This window comes from Ambystoma mexicanum, chromosome 6q, assembly GCF_040938575.1.
Source record: "Ambystoma mexicanum isolate Mex_15411 chromosome 6q, UKY_AmexF1_1, whole genome shotgun sequence".
NCBI lineage: Eukaryota > Metazoa > Chordata > Amphibia > Caudata > Ambystomatidae > Ambystoma > Ambystoma mexicanum.
In genome coordinates, this window is record NC_090937.1 from 1150159950 (window position 1) to 1150173616 (window position 13667).

The following is a 13667-nucleotide window of genomic DNA, read 5'->3' on the forward strand; positions in this document are numbered from 1 at the left end:
GATCTGGCCTTGAGCAGGGTTCTGTACCCATTCATCCACCAGATTAGAGTCCAGTGGATCATCAAAATCTGGGAAGATGAGTATTCTAAGGCCTCTTGGTGTTTTCTTTTGCTCAACATATTCTTGCATTGTCGTCTTTTCCCAAAATTTGTTGATTTCTTTTCTCGATAGTTTCTCTAATCTCATGAACTTCTGTTTGAGATCTTCTTGTGGGTTGGAGTCTCTAAAGGCATTGTCTGTAGATCCTCGTGGGGCAAAGAGTGCCCTGATGTCCTCATTTCTTGACATCATGTATTCTGCCATCTCTTCTTCTTCGTGTTCCTTTCAATTGGGTAATTCCAGGAGCTTGAGCATTGGCAGCTTCCCTAGTGTTGCTGATGGGGTCGGGGTTGGCTCTAGGTGTGGAGGCAGCCTATGCTAAGCTCTGCTCTTGTCTGAGTCATATAACTTGATCTGGCATTGCAAGATCACAGGAGTTGTTGGAGTTTAGCCTGTACCCCAAGTTGTTAAGTAGAAAAAGGAAGTTTTCTCCTGGCTATCTTGCTTCAATAGTTGAAATAATCTTTTTAACACTGTGGTTAGTGAGATACAAGTTTCGCTTTTATTAGTGATAGTGTTGGATAGTTTCTCATATTACATTGAAATGCGTCAAATACACTTAAAGGCAATTGTGCGCCTTGTTTGTCAGCCGACACAAAGGGTCTTTATCAAGGCTGAAGAATATTCAAAAATCATGTGCTACGTGACGTTTGTGACATAGGTTATATTTGGTGACATAGGTTATATTAGTGCATGATTAGTGGTGTTTGAGTGAAGTGAATTGGTTGTGGCACGTGATTCATGGTACATACATTCGATGTAATGAGGTAATCATTTAAGGTAGGAAGAAAGAGGAGAGAGAACAGAACAAGGTTAGCAACGAAGTGGTTGGGGGTAAAGGGAAATTAGGAGTTTGCGAGGTTTAGAGCCTCTTACCTATTGCCAAAGTTCGTGAGCCCCCTGTGGGGTCCTGGTTCTGGTATGGGTGCTGTCCTGTTGGCAGGCGTGGCTCCTGTTGGGCCCTGAAATGCAAGTGGATTTATCGTTTAGGGAGCATTAATTGGGGGAAACCACATGTTCTGGTGGTGCTGGTCCCTATGGAGGAAAGTTGGCGGTGGCAGGTCCTCAAGGATTTGAGGTCCGGGAGGGTCGTGCATGGAATTGCCCTATGGAGGCTGGTATGGGATGAAGTTGCCTCATTCTAATGAGGATGTTTGGAAAACAGTGCCCTGGCCCAATGTGTAAGGGTGGGAAGGCTCAGGTTGCTGGGGAGGTGGTCCCCTTTGGAGGAGTGAGAACGAGTGACGTTGTCACGGGGTGAGCGGGTCCGGCTTGGTTTAGCACGGCATCGATTCCCAGGTAAGTGAGTGGCCGTCCGTGTTGTGTGGTCACAGCGGTCCGGTCCAGGCCTGGTGCAGGATGAGGTGAGCAGATCGGGTTATGACTGTTAGGGAGAATTCTCTGTTTAGGCTGAATTTCCTAACCTAGTGAGTCCCCCAGCTGCTTTGCTGGATTTTTGGGGTTTATTTTTTTCTCCTGCCAAGAGTGAGACTCTTTTACCCTCACTCTTGGGCATGATTTCAGTGTGTTTCTTTGAATCTAGATGTGTTTAATGGGCTATGGGGTCTTTTACTCCATAGGGCTTCATGTGTTTTTGTGATGTTACACAGCACCCTCAGTGCAGTGACACAGGGGTGTCAGAGTGACCCCCCAATATAGACTCCATACCCTGGGACTGACTACTGTCTCCCAGGGCATGTAAAGTCACCATTGACTTTACTAGTCTTAAATTCTGAACAGAACCAGTACAAACCATCATATTGTGGACGTACTGGCTGGGGCAATTCAATTGCCCCGGGGTCTGTTAGTCGAGGGGGCACGTCTCCGTCCCCCCTGATCGAGTTTTGGCTGGTGGCAGTGGATACTACTTTTTATATTCAACCGCAAATATTTTCCTATGGGATTTCCCATTGTTTTAGGCTACTACCTTTTATTTAATTATTTACGGTAGCCTCGAACATACCACTGGTTTATTTAATTAATATTAATTCTCCGGTTGGAATTTTTTGCCAAAACTTGATTCTAAAATGGCGTTTGTGTTCTCTTCTGTGACTCCAACCCAAGTCGAGCCCTTTGTTCCACTTTTTGGCAGGCTTCTCCACAGAAGCCCTCCAAAGTGGTGCCACTCTGTCTGGGGTACTTGGGAGGGGTGGAGGGAAATTTAGGCACCCTGGACTGAGTTGCCTAGGCAACTCAAGTCGCACTCCATCCTGATTGGCCCAAGTGGTGAGCCGGCCGGCTCACCACTTAGCATGTTTGAGTGACAGCTAGGCTGAGTGAATGGGGGTTTGCTGCATAAAAGCAGGGCTTTGGGGACTGGAACTTCAGAAGTCGCCACAGGACCTAAGAATCCGACGAGGGAGAAGCTGAGCCGACCTGCCACGACACCACCACCGTTGGAGCCCTGCTGGACTGCCTCACCACTTTTCCCAACGACAGAGGAGATCTCCCGCCGGAGAGTCTTCTTCCTTTGACTGGTGGGGATAACCAGTTTCACCGTCTTTTCGCTTTCCCGACGTACCTCGTGGCCGCCTTGCCCGTGCCAAGCACCCTGGCAACCGGGATATCACGTTTTACCACGAACGCGAAACAAAGGTACCACCTTTAACTGGAAAACTCTGCGGCTGGTTTCTGCCCTGGTAGTGCAACGATCTTCATCTTTCCTCCAAGTCGAGATCTTCTCTTCCCCTAGACGACGACACAACTTGCACCCACTACCAGGAACAACTGCCACCGCTGGAGGATCCTTCCCACTTAAGGTACTGTGTCCCGGCCCTTGCTACCGACTGTACGGCTTTCAGTCCCCGGCTTTCGAACCTGGGTTAGCCTGAACACCCTGGCTAAACTTTCCTAAGCCTCTCTAAACTCTTTTTGAACCCTCTGCAAGACTTTCTAAGCCTAGTGTAACTGTGTGATCTTGGGCGCATTTGTGCTCTGCTCTCTCTAAGAGTGGGCCCAGCCTTTGGACTTTGGCTCACCAGTGACTTTTGCTCTTCTGCCTTGCTAATAGTGTTCCTGAATCTTAGAGTGGTGTACCTTTCCATATGCTGTCTTTTTCCCTCCCTTTCTCACAAACTTATTGGAGTGCAATCTAGTTAAGCGCTCACCTCTGTATGAAAATAAGTGGTGTTTTACTGTGACTTATCTGATAAGGAAAAAGGGGTGTATCTATTACAATAGTAACTGTGTTTAGAATATTTTACAATAGGAGTGCTGGAGTGTTTCAAACTGTGTGTTTTTAAATAAATAATTATATACTTTGATACCAAAGCTCTGGTCAGTGTTTGCTTGTATTATTGTATCTGAGTACCTATTGTGTATACTTTGCATACTGCCTAACTCTTCTTGAGGGAAGTCTGACTGCTCAGCCACAGCTACCAGGTAAGTCTGGGTGGTACAGACTGCTACCAAGTGGGTTTACTGCCAACACCTGTAGTCTTAAATCTTTTGCAGTGGTCCCTAAGGGAACTGCACAGGTTTCTGCCTAACAATGACCGATGAAGACTGGAGTGGTCGGGGCTATGCAGCCCTGGTGAGGGCGCTTAGCAGTGGTGGCAATGCGCGTTGGCTAGGCGGCTCGAGCTCCACTCGTGAATATTGAGTGAAGGACACAATGTAAATCCGCCTGACCGTCCGATGCGGAGCAGTGGCTGGGTCCATTGTGGATAAAATTGCTTTGTGTGAGGCTGAGCACGCAGACGTTGCTTGTTACGGTTTGGTGTTCGGGGCTCTGCAAACCTGGTGAGGGTGCTTGGCAGAGGTGAGGGCGCGTTGGCTGGGAGTGCTGGGCTGGCTCGTAATTGAGGAGTGCAGGACAGAATTGTGTGTCAGCCTGACCGTCCGTGCAGTACGGTGGCTGAGTCCATTAAGGAGGGTGCAGGGCTCCACGTGGGCGGGGGGGTGGGGGGGGGGTTTGCGGCTTATCTGGCTGTGCTGCTATAATTCTTGGTCCGTTGCGGCTCCTGTGCGGTGCCTGCGTGAAGGCCCTTTTGTATTATACCCGCATGTTTGCCGAGTCACGTAGTGTGACTACGGTGCATGCGTGGGGGAACAGTGTCCCTGTAGGCGCGTGTGCCTGTAGCAGGGGAGAGTGGTGCGAGATTGCACATGCGCTTAGCAGTGCTAGTCTGAAGTGGAAGGAATGGGTTCCATGCGCGTGCCCGAAGGTAATAGTGTCCCTGTTGGCACGAGTGCCCAGATTGGTGGGCATCGGCGGTGTTGGACCAGGGAATGGGGCCGCAAAGTGGGAGTGTGCATTGTCCTGGCTGGGACGTGGTGAATAAGGGTTGTTGGTCATGCATGTGACATGAGCAGTCTCATGTTGGGTTATAAGTGGTATTGAATGCCAGGTGGCAGTGGTCATGGCTGTCTGGGATTGATTGGGGTCAGTCGATCCTTGTTGGTCCTGATGTTGTGTAAATGGGCATGGATGTTGCCCTGCCAGTTAGTAGGGCTGGTGTGTCAAGGTCATGGATGAGAACGGAGGTTCCCTAATCCATGGAAGTCCTCGGATTTGTTTGGGCCAATGAGTCCGTCATTGTCCTGTGGTTGGCCGTGGGTGGAGGTTGGGTCCAAAGGAACTGGAGTCGGTTGGTTGGACAAAAAGGGGAAATACATTACAGAAAGACATTGAAATCATGATCCTTTTTTTGAGGCCATTTTTAACACATCTAAAAAGGCAGATCAGTCGTGCTTCCTCTTGTCTATAAGTCTTTTGATTCTGTCTCCTCCTCTGGTTCCCAGCCGTACGGTTTTCAGTCCAATGAATCGTATCTTGCTCGTGTCATCCATCTGGTGATTTTTCTGCCAATGGTTGGCCAGTGGTAGTTTCGGATCCTGTGAGTGTATGCTGTTCATGTGTTCCCTTATCCGGGTACGTACTTCCTGGATGGTGCTTCCTATATAGATCTTGTTACACACAGAGTAATGCATGAATCACAAATTTGCTTCTACAATTCAGGTGCTCCATGATTTTGAATGTTTGGCAGCCTGTGAATTTAGCACATTTATTTTGAGTGGCATATTTGCACATTGAGCAGGTTCCACATTTGGTAAAGCCAATTGGCGTTTGTTTGCTAAGCCAGTCCTGTGCGGATATGTTTTTCTCATTAAGGAAGGACGGGCTCAGTAGGCTCCTTAATGTCGGTGCTCTGCTGAATGACATACTGGGGTGTGCTTCCAATTGTGGTTTGATGTGCTCATCCATGAGGAGTAGGTCCCAGTGTTTGGTTAGGATTTTTTGGATGGCATGACTGTCATTGTTGTATCTGGTTACAATTCGGATCTTGGGATTTGCATCTTTCTTCTTCGGTTTAGGCGAGAGCAACGTTTCTCTTTCAATGTTTAGGGCTTGATTCCTTGCTAGCGTGAGGTTTTTGGGGGAGTAGCCTCGACATTTGAATCTCAGGTCCAGCAAGTCACATTCATATGTGAAGAATTTTTCGGTGTTGCAGTTTCTTCTAGCACGAATATACTCTGCTTTAGGGATATTCTGAATAACACTTCTTCTGTGACAGCTTCGCGCATGGAGGGTTGAGTTTACCTCTGTTGGTTAGCGAAAGGTCTTGGTTGTTATTTTGTTGTCCTCAATTGTGATCCTTAGATCCAAAAAGTCAATTTGGTTGGGGCAGATGTGACTGGTTAACTCAATGCCATAGTTTTTCACATTCAGGTATTCCATGTATTGGTTCAATTCTTCTTCGGTTCCTTTCCATATCAGGGTAATGTCATCTATAAAACGTGCCCAGTTGACAATGTGAGTGTTGAACTTGTTTACTCGCATTGCATATTCCTGTTCATACGAGTGCATGAAGCAATTAGGTAGAGCTGGAGCATAGCTTGCTCCCATCGCGATCCCCTTGGTTTGTTTATAATATTCTCCATTAAAAATGAAAATGTTGTTGGTCAGTGAGAATTTAAGAAAGGATTTGGTCATTTCCACTTGTTCAAGATGTGATGCTGACTCCTGCTTGAGGAGGTTTCCTAGGCTTGTTATGGCTAGTTCATGATTGATGGAAGTATACAGGGCCTTTACATCCAGTGTGGCCATTATGAAGTTAGGTTGCCATTTGATTTTTGAGAGTATTTCCAAGGTGTGCATGGTGTCCCTGAGGTATGTTGGTATCTTGGTGACTAATGGTTGAATCACATTGTTGATGTATCTGGATAGTGTCTCCGTTATTCCTCCTATTCCTCTCATGATTGGTCTGCCTTCTGGAATAGTGTCAAAAGTTTTATGAATTTCGGGCAGGAAGTAGAGGGTTGGCATGACCGGGTGATCTGTTCTGAGGTAATCATATTCCTCATCTGTGATGAGTCCTTCTGTTTGGTAGTTTTTAGGAGTTCCTGGTGTTCTTTGAGGATTGTTGCCTGTGGATTTCTGTCCAGTTTTTCATAGTTGCCTGGTGTTTCAAGATGGTTTTGAGCCATTTTGAGGTAGTCCATTTTTTCCATTATTACAATATTACCACCTTTGTCAGCTTCCTTGATTATGATACTCGTCTCTTCTTGTAGGTTCTTAGAGTACGGCTTGTTCTTCATTGGATAAGTTATCTTTATTGCTTGTACTCCGGTTCCATTGGTACTCCAATGTGTAGATCATTGATGACTGCTTGTTGGAAAGTATATAGTTCTCTGCAAAGAGTTGTGGAGTAAATTTTGATTTGTTTTTGAGTTCTGGAATTCTCATGGCTACATTCTGGATCCCGAGTTCTTGCATGCATTCTTTTTTACTTTTAGTGTCTTCTTCATGGATGTCCTCTAGGTCCCGGATGGTGAGTGGGCTGGGTTCTGGTGCCGTATCTTGTGGTTTGAACACCGTTGTTTTAGTAGCAAAGAATTTGGTTAGTTTGAGGCGTCAATTGTTGTGAATTTGAACAGGTCGATTTGGATTTCCACGAAATTGTTGTTGCTTGATGGTGAAAAAGAGAGTCCCTTGTTGAGTACTTTCATTTCCACATTGGTTAATTCTTTGTGTGACAAATTCATGATTAAGTTTTGTTGTTCTTCTGTCCCATCATCTTCTGGGATTGTGACCTGGTTTGTCTTTGATCCATTTCCTCTTCCAGTTCTCTTGCGTCTTTTGCTGTTGTCTGTTCTTCCTCCTCTCTCTCTTCTTGTGGGGTTCTTGTATTTGTTAATGGTACTGCAAAAGATACAGTTATTTTGGGCTGTGATTTCAGATGGCTTGCTTTCTTGTGTCGTTTGATTTGTTCTAAAAAAGACAGTTTTGCTAGCTGTTTGTCCGTTGCGTGTGTTCCAGTGGTTCCGATGTTTCTTCTGGTTCACTGTCTACTTCAGAGCTGGCCGCTGAGCTGTTGGGAGTGCTTTCTTTAGATTTTTGTTGTTTATCTTGGTCATATTTGGCTTGATAGGTAAAGACTCTGTCTTCCCTATAATCTTTGTCATCTCTGAAGAATTTATTGAAATTTCCTCATTTTGACTTTGTCTTGATGGATTTTGAGGATTCTGTACATTGTTTTGTAGTTTTTCTCTTTGGTTGATTTTGGTGCATCATAGTCTTCAATTTCCTTCTTTAGTTCTTCTAGGAGAATGACAATTCTTGCATGTTTCCTTTTGGCGTGTTCAATCAATAATAGTATCATGGTTGTTGAGCCTTGAGCGGGGTTCTGTACCCATTCATCCGCCAGATCAGAGTCCAGTGGATCATCAAAATCTGGGAAGATGAGTATTCTAAGGCCTCTTGGTGTTTTCTTTTGCTCAACATATTCTTGCATTGTCGTCTTTTCCCAAAATGTGTTGATTTCTTTTCTCGATAGTTTCTCTAACGTCATGAACTTCTGTTTGATATCTTCTTGTGGGTTGAAGTCTCTAAAGGCATTGTCTGTAGATCCTTGTGGGGCAAAGAGTGCCCTGATGTCCTCATTTCTTGACATCATGTATTCTGCCATGTCTTCTTCTTCGTGTTCCTTTCAATTGGGTAATTCCAGGAGCTTGAGCATTGGCAGCTTCCCTAGTGTTGCTGATAGGGTCGGGGTTGGCTCTAGGTGTGGAGGCAGCCTATGCTAAGCTCTGCTCTTGTCCGAGTCATATAACTTGATCTGGCATTGCAAGATCACAGGAGTTGTTGGGGTTTAGCCAGTACCCCAAGTTGATAAGTAGAAAAAGGAAGTTTTCTCCTGGGTATCTTGCTTCAATAGTTGAAATAATCTTTTTAACACTGTGGTTAGTGCGATACAAGTTTCGCTTTTATTAGTGATAGTGTTGGATAGTTTCTCACATTACATTGAAATGCGTCAAATACACTTAAAGGCAATTGTGCGCCTTGTTTGTCAGCCAACACGTGTTTCGACCCAAAGGGTCTTTATCAAGGCTGAAGAATATTCAAAAATCATGTGGTATGTGACATTTGTGACATAGGTTATATTTGGTGACATAGGTTATTTTAGTTCATGAATAGGGGTGTTTGAGTGAAGTGAATTGGTTGTGGCACGTGATTCAAAGTTACATGGTACATACATTCGATGTAATGAGGTAATCATTTAAGGTAGGAAGAAAAAGGAGAGAGAACAGAACAAGGTTAGCAAGGAAGTGGTTGGGGGTAAAGGGAATTTGGGAGTTTGCGAGGATTAGAGCCTCTTACCTATTGTCAAAGTTCGTGAGCCCCCTGTGGGGTCCTGGTTCTTGTATGGGTGCTGTCCTGTTGGCAGGCGTGGCTCCTGTTGGGCCCTGAAATGCAAGTGGATTTATCGTTTAGGGAGCATTAATTGGGGGAAACCCCATGTTCTGATGGTGCTGGTCCCTATGGAGGAAAGTTGGCGGTGGCAGGTCCTCAAGGATTTGAGGTCCGGGAGGGTTGTGCACGGAATTGCCCTATGGAGGCTGGTATGGGATGAAGTTGCCTCTTTCTAATGAGGACGTTTGGAAAACAGTGCCCTGGCCTAATGTCTAAGGGTGGGAAGGCTCAGGTTGCTGCGGAGGTGGTCCCCCTTGGAGGAGTGAGGACGTGGCGCTTTCAGGGGGTGAGGGGGTCCGGCTTGGTTTGGCACGGCATCGATTCCCAGGTCAGTGAGTGGCCGACCGTGTTGTGTGGTCACAGCGGTCCGGTCCAGGCCTGGTGAAGGATGAGGTGAGCAGATCGGGTTATGACCGATGAAGACTGGAGTGGTCGGGGCTATGCAGCCCTGGTGAGGGTGCTTAGCAGTGGTGGCAATGCATGTTGGCTAGGCAGCTCGAGCTTCACTCGTGGATATTGAGTGAAGGGCACAGTGTAAATCAGCCTGAGTTTCCGATGTGGAGCAGTGGCTGTGCCCATTGTGGATAAAATTGCTTTGCGTGAGGCTGAGCACGCAGACGTTGCTTGTTACGGTTTGGTGTCCGCAATATTGCCATTTCATTCCGCAATATCCTGGAAGGTCTGTTTAGTGTTGTGAAATATACAGTGGACACCGCCAAAAGGCGGTGGCCACTGGCCATGGATGAAGTCCATAGCTAGTGGCCCCTTAATGTGTTAAGATATACAGTGGGCATGGCCAATTACCCTGGCTACTATCAATGTGATTTTTGATGTCACCAGTGATGTCATCGGTGATATCATTGTGGTCAAAAATAGGGGGGGTGAAGTTAAGGTGGCGTTACTTGAATTTTAGGGGGGGTTGGCGTTATGTTTTCACCTTAACATCCCTGCAACGTAAGTTTTTTTTCCTTGAATTTTAAAGGTTTTTTTACAATGCATTGCTCACCTTAACGTCCTTGCAACTAACTTTATCTAATTGAATTTCAAGCGTTTTGTTATGCCATAGATTTTTTTCCGCACCATTGGCTATGCCCGATGGGCACGGCCTCTGGCCGTTCCCCCTGTCCATTTTAGAACACAACGCAGACCACTAGCCATGGCCGCTCCGGCTGTGCCCACTGTATTTTCTAAATCACTAGCCTTGGCCTTTGGCCATGGCCAGTGGGCCAGGCCTTCAGCCAGACCCACTGGCCATTTTAAAACTATACAAGACCAGTCATTTTTCACCCAGACCTTACGGAATTTGTTAAAATTACTAAAACATTTTTTCTTTATTACTTTTTTGCCATAGCCGCAGGTATAATTATAATCAGGGTTTCCGGTTTTCAATGTTTCTTTTTTAAACATTTTATTTACTTCTGGGGGTGTTCTTCCAGAGTTCAAAACATTTCAGAATCTGTATCTATCAGTGTTTTCCCATGCACCCCCTTCAAACAATCAGTGTAAACACACACACATTCTTTTATTGTTATGTCGTGTGAAGATGTAGAGTAAATATCTCATGACTATCTGCAAGAATAACATATGCGCAGGTTTGAGAGGTTAACCGCGAAATGCACCCTGATGCAACCATCGCACAAAGACATTCATCAATCACAGACTGATTTCGACCTGTTTTGACAGTGGTATCGATAGGTATGAAAGATGGTATGAAAGATGGTAGGCTTTGACAAATCACAATGCGCAGTGAGATTACATTATTTGCCAAGGATCACACACTTTGGCTAAGCAGCGTTCTACAAGCCCCTTTGTTTTATGGCCGGTCCCTTGGTGACTGTTGTGATACATCACACAACCCCAACTAACAGTATTTAAGTAAGGACCACGGAAAAGGGAAAACAATTACTGGCTGCAAGAATAACATATGCCCAGGTACTTTTGCCCCCATACTGATCAAAATCTGGCACCCATGAATAAACGCACAGTAAGTGAACCTATATCTTAAAGTAAAATATACAAATGTAGTTCAATTGACCATCCCCTCGAAGAAAGTGTGAAATACAAAATAGCATTGGACGTTAAAAAAAAAAAAAAGTAATGAACGCCAGAAAAATTATCTGTGAGAGGAAATGTTACAATAAATACACTGGCAAAGTATAAAAGGTTCTCACCTTTTAAACCCAGCAATCTGTAGTGAAATATTGCCTGGAAAACAAAATCCCAATACGAAACAAGTAATTTGGTCTTATAGGTAAGGGTCTGCACTGGTAGCATGATAACCTGAGCAAAATCCTAGTAGCCAAATTGAGCAAGCCTGCCAACCTAAAAAACAAAAAAAAAACAAGGGGTTGCATCTGCCCTCTTAAAAATAGTTACGCTGTCCACCCACATGTGTCCTTTACTTGTGCCATGAAAAGCAACCACAATTAGGGGGAAATAACTGCACTAGTGTTCCAGATTGTAACCTCTCTTGCCATAACCTCAGCAAATACTTGACTCATTTCCCCTCCTCACCCCCATGTCTGGCTTTCAACAATACTCTGCAACATACCATAGTGTCACTTAAATGTATAAATCCTTATAGAACTATCGAAGGCTAAAAGTGTACAATTGTGGTATTATTCCATCCATCTTGACTGGGAGAGTACAAATACCAGAATGCAGTTCGGCAAAAGGCAAAAGAGGTGTCTCAGAGAGCGTATGAGACATAGAAAATGTTCAAACCATATTGGATTTTTATTGTATAAAACAAAAACGTTATTCTAGTATGCCTTTAATGAGCAGGCTGGATTTAAAATTCTCCATGTATTAGCAGCTCTTTACCCAGAGAGAGCTACTCTTTTCATGTGGCCCTCAGGGCAGCTTGACCTTTAGACCTGCAATGCTTTCAAGGAAGGACAGTAGCACGGTTAAAAAAAAAAAAAAATGCAATGCCATGTCTATTCTTAGTGTGTTATGAGATATTTAAAACTAGAAAAACACAAGGCATCTGGGACTGAGGACTGTCTCCCATCCGTGCAGTAACTGGGACAGACCCTGCTTAGCTTTAAAGCGAGAAAGGGGCTGTCCCCATCAGGCCATGTTGCTGTAACGGGTCTTGTAACTTGTGCTCATCTATTGGGCAACATGGCCTGAGGGGGCCAGCCAGCCCTTTCCTCGCTTTGAAGCTAAGCAGGGTAATTTCCAGTTACTGCATGGATGGGAGACCTGATGCCTATTTTAGTATGCACTACAGATAGCCGCGGCCATGTGTAGTTTATAGCCGCAAATATCAGAAAAACATGCCCCCCAGGCACTCCCCAAGTGCCCCCTCTTCTGTGCTTCTGTGCCAGCGTCCCCCACTCCCCTGATGGCCTCCTCACCTCCCCTGCCCTCTCCTATTCCCCCCACCACAACACAGTGTTTCTGCGATGCAGTTTGTTTTGAGATCTAGGCTATTCGTGGCTATAGCCGAGGTTACAGAAAAGCTTTGTGTTGCAAAATAAGTCCCTAGACCCCCTACAACCACCAAATTTAACTTGGTATCTATCCTCTTGCTCCCTTACCCCACTTCTAGCCCGATGTCATTTGCATGTTTTTTAATGTGCAAAAGCCTTTTTTCTGCTTTTCGTTTTTACGATACCTTGCTTCTACCCGCTAGTATCCCGCTACTATACCTCTCATCGAGGGGGAAATAAAAGATGGCAGCATTTTATTTCTGAAATCCATGATCCTGCAATGCACCATGGGAGATATAACTATTTTTGGGGGGAAAAGGCGGCACCCCCTTATCCATCAAAGTTTTTAAAAACTATTGTACGGAATAACCCCAAACCAAAAAAATAGGCCTCAAGTCAAACACTTCATGCCCAAGTCGTTTCAGACCTGGTCCAAATCCGTGGTTTGGGCTGTGCAATCCGACAAAAATTAATCTTTTTTCTCTATGAGAAAATGAATAGGGGGAAGACCGAAACCTTTTTTTTTTTTTGTAATAACTTTTTTTTTTTATGAATCTTTCTCAAACTTTGCAGTCGGGGGCTGCGGGGGTTGATCGCACACCACTGTCTTCAGAATTTTGTCCAAACTGTTGCACAAGTCAAAAGTTATTAGCAATTAATTCCTCTAGGAGTCCAACTCAAGTTATCTATAGGGCGGCGACCCGCGCACTAATATATATATATATATATTTGTTTTTTTAGAGTTGTGTTATTGCTTACATTGACAACCGGTTTCTGTTTTTTTTTTCTAGCTTGGGCAACAAGAAAGATATGAATTGTTGAATGTACTTGAATTTACAAGGTAAGCAGAAGCAATTATTTAATGGATTGTATTTATTTTATATTGTGCCCTCTCACATCAGAGCATAGTACATTTGATTTTTTTTACAGCCACAACTGTAAAGAGCTTAGCTAATATATAAAACCGGTTGTACCAGTGGGCCATATTCGCTTTTAAGTTGGACTGCACAAAGGAAGAACGCTATTTGAGATGCTCATAAATTCGGAGCCAATCAACAAATCTTCATAAAACACTTGAAAAAAAGAATATTGACTGAACTCTGAATCTTTTGGGAAAGTGTTATGTTCGGTCTGGAGAGTCAAAATGAGAGGGGGATTATCCTAAAACGTGCGTTGTCCACGCATGTTTAAAGTATGTTGTGTCTCTGCCACATTTATGTTTGTAGGAAATCAGGGTACTTTACTCCTGAAAAGTATCCAAAGACAATGGAAAACTGTATAGACACTTGCATCCAACAAACCTGACATAGATGAAATAAACCATTAGTCTGACATATTTTAATGTGTTGTTTGGTTAGTATATGTGAATGAAAATAATGGCCTTTCTTTATATGTTCTGTAAGGGAGGCATGGTATCACAAGTGTGATGCTGACGC

The 13667-nt window shown here is 44.6% G+C and overlaps 1 protein-coding gene across 4 annotated transcripts in view; it reads left to right on the forward strand.

Moving 5' to 3' along the window:
* The window catches only part of ATP8A1 (ATPase phospholipid transporting 8A1), a 1730029-nt gene that overhangs the window by 781699 nt on the left and 934663 nt on the right, over window positions 1-13667 (forward strand). For all 4 annotated transcript variants that reach the window (XM_069631739.1, XM_069631741.1, XM_069631738.1 and 1 more), the window contains one exon: window positions 13023-13072. In XM_069631739.1, the coding sequence (XP_069487840.1) occupies window positions 13023-13072 (50 nt within the window). The remainder of the gene's footprint in view (window positions 1-13022; window positions 13073-13667) is intronic.